The 12,573-nt window shown below is 44.2% G+C and overlaps 1 protein-coding gene across 1 annotated transcript; it reads left to right on the forward strand.

Moving 5' to 3' along the window:
- Positions 1 to 9,650: 9,650 nt before the first annotated feature.
- Positions 9,651 to 11,702, forward strand: LOC144180024 (uncharacterized). Its single transcript, XM_077708431.1, has 3 exons — positions 9,651 to 9,820; positions 10,623 to 10,808; positions 11,546 to 11,702. Exons 1-3 carry the CDS (start codon positions 9,651 to 9,653, stop codon positions 11,700 to 11,702), a joined length of 513 nt encoding a protein of 170 aa, XP_077564557.1.
- The last annotated feature ends 871 nt before the right edge of the window (positions 11,703 to 12,573 follow it).

Consider the following 12,573-nt stretch of genomic DNA (forward strand, 5'->3'; position numbering starts at 1 on the left):
CGTTAGACCCCAGTGTTGTACCCGATGCTGCCGGTTGCTCAACCTTCTATGCATCTTCCAGGCCCGGCGACACGATAGAAGAGCAGTGGCATAAGGTTCAAGCAGCCAGATCTCATTGCGTTAACCTACACAACAGTTGTCGTTAGCGCTTTACATAAATACCACACGCCTATCAAACCAGTCAAGATTTGGCCCATGCTCAATCTTCAAATTCATGATGATTCTTCCTTGACCATGTTGACCCGATGTACTGCACTGCCACTACCTTGTGAACCTGGGACAACTGCATCACACGTTCTCCTTCACCACAATGGGCGCACCCAAATCTTGGGAGGCTTCACCTTTCCATCGTTATAGGCTTTTGGGTAGATAGCCCAATCACTTTTCTATTCCCCATTCCCAAGTTGGCACGTATTGTTTTAACCTCCACATTGTTTCCAGAAAAACATCAAATTCTCAAAATTTTCTCTAATCACAATTTTTTTCATTATGATTTGAAAAGGAGTTTCAGGCTGTAATTAACTACAAAATGTGATGAAAAAGCTGCTATAAAGGGCAGATCTTCCTCGATGCCTGCCGGACACCAAACACAAAGAGAGCAGTACGTTTCCATTGCTTATGCATAGTCACTCACGAGCACTACCCTGTGCGTCGTGATGATCATTGCCGGTCTTGTCGTTGTCTGAAGCCATTGTGCAGTCGCAGAGAAGGTCAGACTCACTCTCAGAGACAAATTCGAGGTGTTAAGCAGACGTTGCTGCACAAATTATTGCAAAAAAGCTGCTTTTGTTTCTATAGACAATGCCACCACCCTCATTCCTCATGTGTGACACCATTTTTATGTTATCTTTGCCAAAAAGAATTTTCTCAAAGTTCTGAAGGACCGTTGGTGTTAAAAATGAGTACTAGAACCGAATACTGATCATATCGCACCTTTGGTACCGACAAGCGCAGCATTGGCCTCGACAAGTGTTGCTGGTGATTATCTTCATTGGTCCAATTTCCAATGACGAGTGCAGCTCCGGCTGGCGAAGTTTGTTGTCATGACTTCTGTCGGAACAACAATGTAGCCTCCTCAGTGCTGCATGCAGCTTGTCAAATGAACTATCGCGACAACTGCAAGATGGCTACCACTTTCCAAGCTCAGGCAATCTTGCTCAAAAAGTGTCCATAACCATTTTTTACCCTTTTGCAATGACAAAGGCAGCAGCAATTTAAAGACGAGCTGATTTTGACCTACTTTGAACAGAAGACTTACTAGCCAAAAACCATTAGAATTCAATTGAATTCAATTCGATTCACCTTTTATTTGCCAGAAAAGATTGTCTGGATGGTCGCCAGGGCTAAAGGCTTAAAACAAACGGCTTGACTGGGCCCAGGATACCGTTTCGAGGCAGCGGCACAGCAGAAACAAAACACGATAATACACAAACCGAGTGCTGCATCAAAAATAGCAAAAATAAAAAATATGTGCATAACACCATTACAGTAATACAGAAAGCTACTTACGCACTCTTAACAATGTAACTTACAACAATTGCAGGGATCAAAATAAAAGATACAACAAGAGATTACCCTACAACAACTTACAACAGATCCAAAAAGTTTTGTTTCTAGATTTAAACAAAGATGGCTGCGTAACAAAAGTATACAAATACAATTGACCATGGGTATTAACACCAGTTTTTGTCATACACACCTGGAAAGTGAAGCCAAGCCTCTTATCCGGTTGATTACCAAATAGGAGGGAAAAATAGCAGCTTCAATAGGCAATATTGATAGATATTTTTAACATAATAATGCGATATAATTGAAATAAACCTGAAGTACTGGCCTGAGGTTCCATATTTTCTATATGTCGAATAATTCTTTTTGTCCAAAACTAAAAGCTTATTGAGGTTTGTATGTGTAGTTGTCGACCAGACCAATGAACAGTAGTTTAAATGTGAGTTAAATAGGGCGTTATTTATGTCAATTTTTAATTTCTGCGAAAAACAGAAACGACAGCGGGATAAAACACCTGTAATTGAGGATAGTTTCTTAGACAGGTGATTTATATGAGCGTCCCGACTTAGGTGCGCTAAAAAGTATACACCAAGAATTTCAACTTCGGAAACAACCTCAACTTTGTTAGAATCTAGGCGGAGGGTTCTAGTTAACATGACATTTTTATTTCTAGCTGTAAAGGTAACCGCTTTAGTTGTTGAAGGATTAATTTTAAGCCTATTAATTTTCGCCCACATGGATAGCTTTGATAAAGCGTCATTAGATCTCTCTATTGTATCACTCATGTCATAACCGGAAATAAGCAGTGTGCTATCGTCAGCATAGATAATATATTTAAAATCTGAATCAATATCAACAATATCAGTAATGTACGAGCTAAATAAAAGAGGCCCCAATATACTCCCTTGTGGCACACCATGTCTAATAGGCAGAAATCCCGATTTAAAGTTATGGATCTGAACATATTCCGTTTTGTCTTTTAAATGCGACCTAATAAGGTCGAAACTTTTCCGCGAATCCCGTAGCAGTTGTGCTTATCATTTAAAATACTGTAATTAAGGGAGTCTAAAGCTTTGCTAAATGGTCAAAAATCGCAATGGAGAAGATATTTTTTTTCAATGTTTTGTAATAGATATTCGCCTAAGGTTAGCAGAGCGGTTTCAGTTAATCTACCTTTCCCAAATTATTCTTTGATTCTTTGATTCAGTTATGATTCTTTGTGTGTCAAAGAATTTTATAACATGAGTGAAAATTACTTTTTCGAGTCCTTCCGATAAAACTTGCAGAATTGATATTGGGCGGCAGTTTGTAGGCAGATTTGTAAATCAAGGGCACCCTGGACCGTTTCATTGCACTAGGGAAAGTACCAGATTCCAGAGCCAAGTTGAACATGTGTGTTAGTAGAGATACAATTGATGGCCGTACATACTTAATTGGTAGTATCTGCAAACTGTCTACATCTGAAGCTCTTGTGTTTCGCAGTTTCGCGAAGACACCAAGAACGTCGCACTCATCAGTCGGTTCCAAAATATACTATATGGAACAAAACTAATTCTTTGGTCGGTCAGCTTAAGAGCATCGTGGGGAGAAGCGGCAACATTTACAAAATACGAGTTCATATAATCGGCAAGAGCTGTGCCATTCAATTCCTGACCATTCAAGAACATCGCATCCAGCAGGATATTGTTATTTTCACGACCCAGAACGTTGTTCATTACTTTCCATGCTGCTACTGGACGTTGTTTCTTTCCGTTCCTAAATAAATGTTCATAATATTGAAACTTTGCTTGTCGAAGTTCTTTATTTAGTTGGTTTTGAAACTTTTTAATTTCTAAAAACTTGTCTTTCGAGCGTGTGCGCAAGAAACTCTGATAAGTACGATTGTTATCCTTGATCTTTTTTAAATGTTCTGGAGTTATCCAAGGCTTTCGTGCCTTTTTTTGATGATCTATATACCCTAAACGGGAAGTGCTTAGAATAGATGTGGATGAATATCTTGATGAGCTCATTATAGGCGTCGTCTGCAGTATCTTTATCTTCAACAGAAATCCACTGTTGCGAAGCTATTTCACGCCTAAAAGACTCAAGACAACCCTCGGTGACACATGGCACTGTGACTGCTGTATTGTTTTTTCTTTTTTGTTTGCGTGTTCACTCCGGTATGCTAAAAATACGGGGCAATGGTCACTAATATCACACGAAATAGTACCAGCGCTGAGAATCTCTGTGGTAATGTTTGTTAATAATAAATCTAACGCTGTTGATCAAGAGCTTGTAATACAGGTTGCAGTGAATATTACATTTCTTATAGCGGATGACAGCAGCAGTGCATTGAAATCACGTGTATGGGCATTTTGTTCTAACACATTAAGGTTGAAGTCACCCCCACTAAAAAGACGAAAATTTTGTTTGCCAACGTAATCAAGCAAACTTTCAAAGAAGTTTATGAAAGATGAGAAGTTTCCATTGATAGGCCGGTAAAGAACCAAAATTGTCTTTTTTACTTTGAAATGTTAACATTTCGTAGTCACTAGTCACAGTGCTGAATTCTGAGACAATGGTACAGTTTTTTCTTTTCAAAGTAAGGAAAGCAACACCGCCACCTCGGCGATTTCAAAGATTTAGGTAAAACTGATCGTATCGATCTACCTGTACCATATTTCAGCCTTCTGAATACGACGTCTCAGATAACATTATTAGGACGAACTTAAAAGGGAATTCGTCTAAGAAAAGATTGATTTCTTCCGTTTTGTTTTATGCGGAACGGGTATTTATATGTAGAAGGGATTCACACAATTTATTTTGTAGTTTTATTTGAGAGGGTGTATTGAGTTCCGAGTAATTTATAAGGACTTTGTCAATTACGCGTTGTCATTTCGGCATCCTGACACTAGCACTCAAGCCATATCGTCTGCAGTGCCGGTCCCGCTGCTTGCGACAGCAGGTTCCGTGATTACTGTACGCGAGATCTTATCGATGTAGTCTTCACAAGTTATGCCAACCATGGGAGAGTTATCAGTGCGGTTAGGGAAAATATGTCCGTTGTTCGTCCACCCGGACTTCCATTTATGTTCATGCTTCTTTTTGATTGATAGCGCAAGCAGCCTCTTTCGAGCCGCACAAAAGTGCTCATTAACATAAATGGGCGTTGCTTCACTCATGCCGATGGCTTTTTAGTGGAATTACCTATATCAGTGGCATACTGTTTGGTAAACATCTTTTAATTTTGTTAACTAACTGTTTGGTACCTTGCAAGTTTCTGTAACAACAATCAGACATGAAATGATGCAAAATATCTTTTGTTGTTAATAATCAGACTTACTTTTTAATGTTGTTCACAACTTGAAAATTTTCTAGCCAAAGAAATAACCACTGGATTACTCGACTTCGACTGACCCAGAGAAGTGTCTGAAGGCGATGAAGAAATGTGTAGGATTGGAGCCAAACATTGGTAGATCCCCTCAGGGGGACAGGACGGAATCGGCATTTTCTCTCAAATATGTTCTAGGCTTGTGTTGTTTAGCAAACAGGGCAAGCCGTCCAATCATTATCTGCCATTTTTTCTTTGCCGAAAAGTATGTCTGGATCTACTTCTAGTACAGAATAAAATCGTGCACATTTTCGCAGTTTGGTCTTTTGCTTGATAGCTGTAATGAAGTTTAATGTAATGCTTCAATGCTCAAGACTTCCTAAAAGTTGCTTATTGAGAAAAATATGAGAGCTTGTTCATATTCCCACCATAATGTGTACAATTTATTAAGTTTCCCAGGTGCAAGCTAGTTTACTAGAATCCACCCTCTGAACTCTGAATAACTTAGGTGGCTGGAGCCGCTTAATTTATTCAGATGCATGAGCTACAGTGCTTCCGTAAGCAACTTTAGGATATTCCTATCCTATTTTATAGATACTCACACTCACCACGTGTGCACTGCAGGAGTGAACTCTCTAAGGCGCTGCTTGGTCTGTGGCACACTTTCGGTAAACGATGCAGTCTGGGTGCTGCACCATTAGGGCGCACACCTGAAACCACCTGTGGTCACATGTGCTGCTTCACTGTGGGCCAGGTGCTTGCGGGTGAGTCACACAAGGCCCAGCCCATGTTGGTTACACAACAGTGCCTTAGAAAAGTCATCCACGGTGCGTCGTGAGTTTTTGAAGCTCAGACTGCGTTTAACCCGCCGCGGAGGGTCAGTGGCTAAGGAGTTGCGCTGCTGAGCACAAGGTCGAAGGTTCGATTCAAGGCCGCGACTGCCGCTTTTCTGATGGAGGGGAAAAGCAAAAACGCCCGTGTGTACGAGATTTCGGCACACGTAAAAGATCGCCAGGTGGTGAAATTTAATGCGTAGCCCTCCAGTACTGCGCGCCTCATCGCCCGCGTTACGTCGGCGCGTTAAACCCTACAATCAATCAAGTCGGGTCTTTGCGTTTATTGACACCTTTATTAGCCACTGCACATTACACCACTCAGGAAGCCAGCCCTGCGCTCCACACGGCACCATGTCGCCTACAGGGACCAGTTCTCCAAGCGCCTTGCACGGTGGAGCTGGTGAAGGGGGTAGAGCTCTTCCATGATCTAATTCGCAGCGCCAGGTGACTAATCCGGAGCTTCAAAACTGCAGAGGGGGCTACGATGCCGAACCTGAGGCTACTGCAGCTGAAGGCAAAAGTCTTGTTGCCGAATAGATAGCCTACCGGCGTTGCATGTAGATACCCCGGCAATTCGCTTGGCAGGCAGGGATGCGGTGAATCGTGGAATGGCTCAGAGGTTTATCCAGACTGTGGCAAACTCTGGTGTACCTTCTAAGCTGTCCAGAGGCCTCAATGTAACTGGAACCCACTGGTAGTGATCTGATTGGCCCAAGCCATTTTGGACGGCTCGGGAGCAGCAGTATGTCTGTTTTGAAGAGAAAAAAGGAATATTGTAGCGACCAAAATATTATTTCAAAGCAATAAAAATGGGTTGTGGAGCAGCAAGAAGCATGCTTTGTGGCAAAATGGGCTTTAACATAGGAAAACAACACACACGACCATTCTTTATGCAGTCAAACCCACTTATAACAAACGATTTCACCATCTTCCCGTAGGGGAACCCTGAGTGGCATGCCAAGCAGCCAAGGGGTCGACTCAAGTTGACTGCGTTTAGGTTGTCCGCAAACATCATGCTCACCTCGTCTAGATCACGCATTTCACGTTGCGGAAGGCCACGCGGAAGGTGTTCAACTCGCTGGCGCTGAGGCCTCAGTCCTTGTTGGGGCCGTTGGTCTTCCGAGAGAGCTTGAACGCCGCGTGCACCGTGGTTCCTCCCACTGCCACAGCCGCCTTTCCGGTGCTCGCGCAGATGACGAACGTGTTGTAAGCGGCTTTGTTGCCGGTGTTGCCGTACCGGTTGTAGAGGTCCACGGAAAGCTGGAGGACGAATGTCTTGCCGCAACCGGCCGGTCCGGTGAAAAAAACCCGTAACGGAGGTGCTGACGGCGTCGCTTCCAGTGGATGATCTCCTGCAGTAGCTCATGTTGTTCCGAGTGTGTCATCCTCATCCAGTTCTGGTATTCGTCCCGGTCCATGATGTCTTGGCGCTTGCGCACGGCCACGCGTGGACTCCCGTGTTTGATCAGGCGCACCAAGTCTTGGCTCGGGATGAGGCCGGCGGCTTCATGTTCCAGGGTGGACGATCATGGCAGGAGGAGGTGCTGCTTCATCTTCTTCTTGTTCTCCTTGTTGTGCCCTCTTCTCCGCGCCGCTGTCTCCGGCGCTGACACTGGCGTTGACGCTGGCGTTGCAGGTGGCGTTGCCGGCGGCGTTGCCCGTGGCACTCATCGCGGCGTTGCGGGAGGAGGTTCCCCTATGGGAAGATGACGAGGTGGTTGAACACGAAGCTATCTCGTGACAGATTCTTTGTTTGGCCACTCCTTAAAGGCATCCTGCCACAATCATCATCAGCAGTGCCTGGACAGGCATGCGCAGTGGGTCTGTGGACGCCGCACAACGGCGCCCACACAACGGCGCAGGGAACAGGCACCACCAGAAGCGGCTTCGCATCTAATATTGGATATAATAATGAAGAGTCGCGGCACCATCAACATCGCTACATGTTGTATGGTTATTTGTCTTATTACTGGTTATAACAATTCAGCCTGATGGTATGAGCCTACGTAAAATATAGTATTTGGAAATCTGTGAAAGATCATGGGAATACTGTGTATGTGACCAGGCCGTCATCCATTTTGTCCACCATTTATCAGTTTCTATGTGAATTTCAGGCTACCAAGTAAAGCAATGCTGTCACATTTATAGTGCACAGCAATGGAACACCAAACATCAGGGGCCGAATTCTCTAAAACAATAGCTGTCATTTCTCGTGGGTGGCACGCTTTCTCACTGATCTGGGGAAGGGTTGGGATTGGTGGTAATCGATGGGATGTTTTGACAGGACCACATCATGTGGTACGCAGTATTAGGAGAGGGGCAGAAGCGACAGGTGAGGGTGTACTGGGTAGGGGAAATAGCCTGGAGGATGGGTGCGTTGTAATAGCTGTTTGCAATCGACACCCGATGATTGCTTCCTCCTTGGTTAGTTGAGGGTGAGGTTGAGGCAAAGTGAGGCGAAGGTTGCGTTAATGGTGCAGGATGTCGTGCTTGCGTGATGCAATAGCCGCAGGTGGAGGAGGCTGGACCGTGGGTTTTGTCCCTGAGGTAAGCGCCCGGTGTGTCTTTGCTTTAAAAAGCGCGAACTCCCGATCCAGCAACTGAAAAGCCTACCTCGAAGAAGTCGAGGAGGGCTGGGTGCTCTATCTTGGAGTAAAAAAAGTTGTCCCATATTTCTGCTCTCACTGCGAGTGTCAAAGGAGCTTTGTATAATTCAAAGGTTTCAGTAATTCAGGTATGGCCTATCTATTCTTGACCGCTAAGCTAGGCAGGCTTTCGATAGCAGACTCCAGGTCAATATCACATTCTAAAGTTCGAAAAGACGCATTGACTAGAATAAGAATTACCGCTAACTATGAAGCAAAGAGCTGAGTCGTTAAATGCCATGCTGCATTATCCCGTTGTTAAAAAAAGTCATATTGAGAAGATAAAAAAAGTTTATTCTCACAGCCACATGTGCAGGTGACGTGAAATACACTATTAATTTTCAATGCATTTTTTGTTTTGGCACGCTCCCGCTTCCACCTTGATGCTCTATTTCGCTTATCGTTTGCAGTGTAATTCGTCCGAACTGGGCTGTTTGCGACCATCCGCTTCTTGCTTTGTTTTTCCAACTGGTGTCGTTGCCGTGTTTTAGCAATGTGACTTCTTAATTTGTTCGTGTAACCGCTGGTTGTGAATGCATTAGGCTGTTTTTACTGGCGAGTTTAGGAGAAACGCCCAGGGTAGTAAAAGTGCCAGGTTTAACTCCTCGACCAGGACGAATTCTCTTTCAACTGCGTTTTGAGAAAGCTATAGAACGATAAGTTGTTGTCTCATGGCTGCAGTTCAGCTGCATTTAAAATTCACCCTTCTGGTAAGCAGTTTTTAGGTTGTCTTAAGGGGCGGGGTGTTGAGGGTCTGAAGGAACAACTTCCGGACCACTGCACCGATTAAAATAATTTAGTGGTCAGTGTCCTTATACCATTTAAAATACTTGGGAATTTTGGTTTTTTCTTATAATTGTGAATGAAGATTTATATACCTCCAGTAGTAACTAGGGGTGTAAATTTAAGAATATCCATTTTTCTTTGTACGTAGCCTCTGGACAGCCTGGCAAGGATGGTGTGAGATGGAAATTAGATTCCACAATACTACGCACCCCCTCTTCCAGCTGCCAACGCCTGGCTTAGCGGGTACAAAATTGACACCATCTCTACCCTCGTTCAGCTCCCCCAACTACGGACAAGTGGCCTCCCTAAAAGGAGCACTGACACGAAAATTTCGTCTTGCGTTTTTTTTTTGCTGCAATGGGTGGCTACCACCCCAGTGATCATAGAATGCTACATTAAATGGTCTGCAGCAGTGTAAATAATTAGTTACACCCTTCTTTATACGTGTCAGTTTCGGTTTCGACTCAAACACCAGTGAAGCGGCCGCCATGACAGGACAACGTACTTGACGTAAGTACAGAAACTGTGACGTTCGCAGCGCGAGCGGCGCGGCGCGCATTCACCGGCATGTCGTCTTCTGACTCAGACGATTCGTTGTCGTTGGACGATGTTGACATTGTAGGTGTACGCGCGGCCGAGCATTTTAAGTTCGACCCGCTGGCGAGCGAGGAGCCGGACAGCAACGAAGCCGTCCAGCACGACGACCCAGAAGCGTGGCGGCTCGGGAACACTGACTGGTAAGATTACATTACGTTATACACTGGCAGATGCGGAAGTGCGAAGCGATGGTAATTTTTGCAGAAATGTTGTGCTGAACAAAAAACAAATCTTGCTTGGACCAGACAATTACGTGATGCCGTAGAATAAGCTGTGACGCGGTGTGCAAAGCCTTTGTTTACATGCCTGCCGATCCGCGCCACAGCGTTATTTGCCGCGAAAAGTCAGCTACTCGCGGTTATACGAAACCTGTAGGCTGATTTATTTCACGCAAAATGTACAGCCGGCAATATTAATAATAATAAAAAAACAGCATAAGGCCGCTTTCCTGTAGGTCCTATCTTTTTTATTTGAATTTCAAGTGCTAACTAGTCACTCCGGTGATTTCTCATTCATGGAACCGTTCGCTACCTTTGTACGTGTTCTTTGAAATGTTTTTTCCTTTTGGTAGCGTCTCATGGCTGTCGATGCGCAGCAACTTCGTACATATTCTTAAGAACGAGGCCTGTTTTTTTCAAGCATGTGTGATTTTATAAAATGGCAGCAATACAATGGACGCGTGCACGCGTGCCTCATGCAAAACGGGTGTGCTTTATTCTTGTTCTTTTCGGTTTTTGCCACGGTGGCCTAGACTTCGTATGGGATGTGAACAAGCAGACGAAAAAGAAAATTGTGCATAAAGATATCGGTGCAGCTGTAGCATGTGTACACCAAATAGCGCGCTCGCGCGCTTGCATTGAACTTGGATACAATCATATACGCTAAAGTATACAAATGCAATCTTCGCAGGTCGCAGTACAGTCTGTGCCGCACAATTTCCAGCTCCACAGAATCGCGGTGCTGCCGCGAAATCCCGCGCGTGGATGCCCGGGTGCCGGAGGGTGAGAAGTGCAAAACTTCCCACCAGAATTTTTGGGACGGCTGCCTCAGCATCCACGCGCTGGAAATCGCGTACTATGCGCTGATGGAGTACCGTCCAGCACTCCTGGACATCATGGACATCCACAGGTAATATGGCTTTGCTGCATTTTTTTTGCTTTTGCTTTATTTTCGCCTATTCATTTCCATGTAGGCGCAAAGCTCTGTGTGTCCCTTCCTGTGATTTAGACGCCCAATTTATTTGTGCGTGTAACTTTATTCAGGCGGAAGGCTTATGTCTCACGGCAGTATTAATTTGCAAAGTCATTGGCGTCCACACCTATCGTCTGTCGTTTAAAAAAATTCATTGGCTTCCTCGGGGAGCACTTGGTTCCCACTGGGAGTGGCCTGCATTGAAAAAAAAATAAAGTGTAAAGGAACTTGGCGCATGCAATTGTGTCTTTTTTGGGGGGTATGTGTGCCTCAGAATTATAATTACAAGGAATAAAAATAAATCAATACAATAAAATATAGGAACATGAATGCATGAAAAATAAACTGTTAGGAAGACCGTGCACTGTGCAGGAAGCTTCGCCAGCTTGTCATCCACGTACAGAGAATTATCCCGGCCGAGCAAAAGTACATTTATACAGAAGCTATAGATCCTGGCCAACTATACCGCCGCCTTAAATACTGCTTAATTTTCACTAACCTTTGAAAATGAAAACTCGCAATCTTTACGTGGAAATGCCACCCACCTGAAGGATTCATTGAAAAGAGCTTCTCAGGAAGCAAAGAAAATACAACAGATACTTGGTTTGTTGCGAACAAAGCAGTGTGCTTTTCCTGGCCTTGCGGCAACTGCTGCAACGTGTTTTTCATTTCAGCCGCTACAGGTACACCGCGTACCGCCAGTTCGTGCCGTCGATTTGGCACGTCCTGGGTGCGGGCCGCCGGGTCCCTCTGCCCAGCTGTGTGGTAAACAGTGTCAGGGACACCTTCCCATCGGAAGCATACACGGGATTTAAGTACCCCGAGTTTTGAAGAGAAATAAATGAAGTTTATTCAAAGTTCTGGTGTGATCATTCATAACAAAATTGCATATCAGTATCAAGGTGACAATAGGAAGCTGATAACCGAAACAGTGATAGCAGCGGTATTATATTTTGGAGCAGGTGGTGGTGGCTTCTTGGGACTCATTGGCCAGTTTATTTCCACTTTTGTAAAAAAAAGACCCACACCCATCTCTCACTTTGTAACATTGAGTAATAAAAAACGCAACAGGCCCGAAAGTCCCCGCAGTCCTGATCCACTGGTTATTACAACAAAGGAAAAAAAAGAAAAAAACAGGTGAGGTAGAAGTTTGCAATACTCAACAAAATATGCACACATCGACACACGGGTGTTGATCATAAAGCTAGCTGCAGGAAGTGACAGAGAGCTGCAATGGCTTAGAAACATGGCAGGAAGCCTCTCAGAAAGTGGGAGATACGGTGAGAATGCACAAATACTACCAACATTGGTGGTACTTTATGCAGGCCAAGTTAACCTCAGAGATGATTCGCGCGTTCCATTCTTTCTTCCAAGTACCCACTTCCCCTTAGCGAGAATAAACTGGGTAACAACACACACTTTAGGAACTCTGTGGCAGGTTTACAAACAATTGGAAATGCATAAACAAGGCTGCATAAACCCAAACATAGCTCTCACTGAAAAGTCAATTAGTAGAATGCAAAAATAAATATCCACACATGTTAATTCGCTTTTGTGCAGTTCATAAAAACCCACAAGGTCACTCACATCCCCACGTGAGCAAAATCTGCACATGCAGATACCCCATACTGCTATAACATAGAGCATGTCACCAGAACAGACCAATCTTGCCATGTCCACAGGGAAAGATGTGAACACCACT

This window comes from Haemaphysalis longicornis, unplaced genomic scaffold (genome assembly GCF_048455015.1).
Source record: "Haemaphysalis longicornis isolate Haplotype H1 unplaced genomic scaffold, Haemaphysalis longicornis Haplotype H1 scaffold_4, whole genome shotgun sequence".
NCBI classification, from domain to species: Eukaryota; Metazoa; Arthropoda; class Arachnida; order Ixodida; family Ixodidae; genus Haemaphysalis; species Haemaphysalis longicornis.

Bases quoted from the DNA above. Each gene is read 5' to 3' on its own strand.
- LOC144180024 (XM_077708431.1), top strand. From the start codon at position 9,651: ATGTCGTCTTCTGACTCAGACGATTCGTTGTCGTTGGACGATGTTGAC. The intron at 9,821-10,622 runs GTAAGATTACAT...CACAATTTCCAG, and splicing joins CGGCTCGGGAACACTGACTG to CTCCACAGAATCGCGGTGCT. The intron at 10,809-11,545 runs GTAATATGGCTT...TTTTCATTTCAG, and splicing joins GACATCATGGACATCCACAG to CCGCTACAGGTACACCGCGT.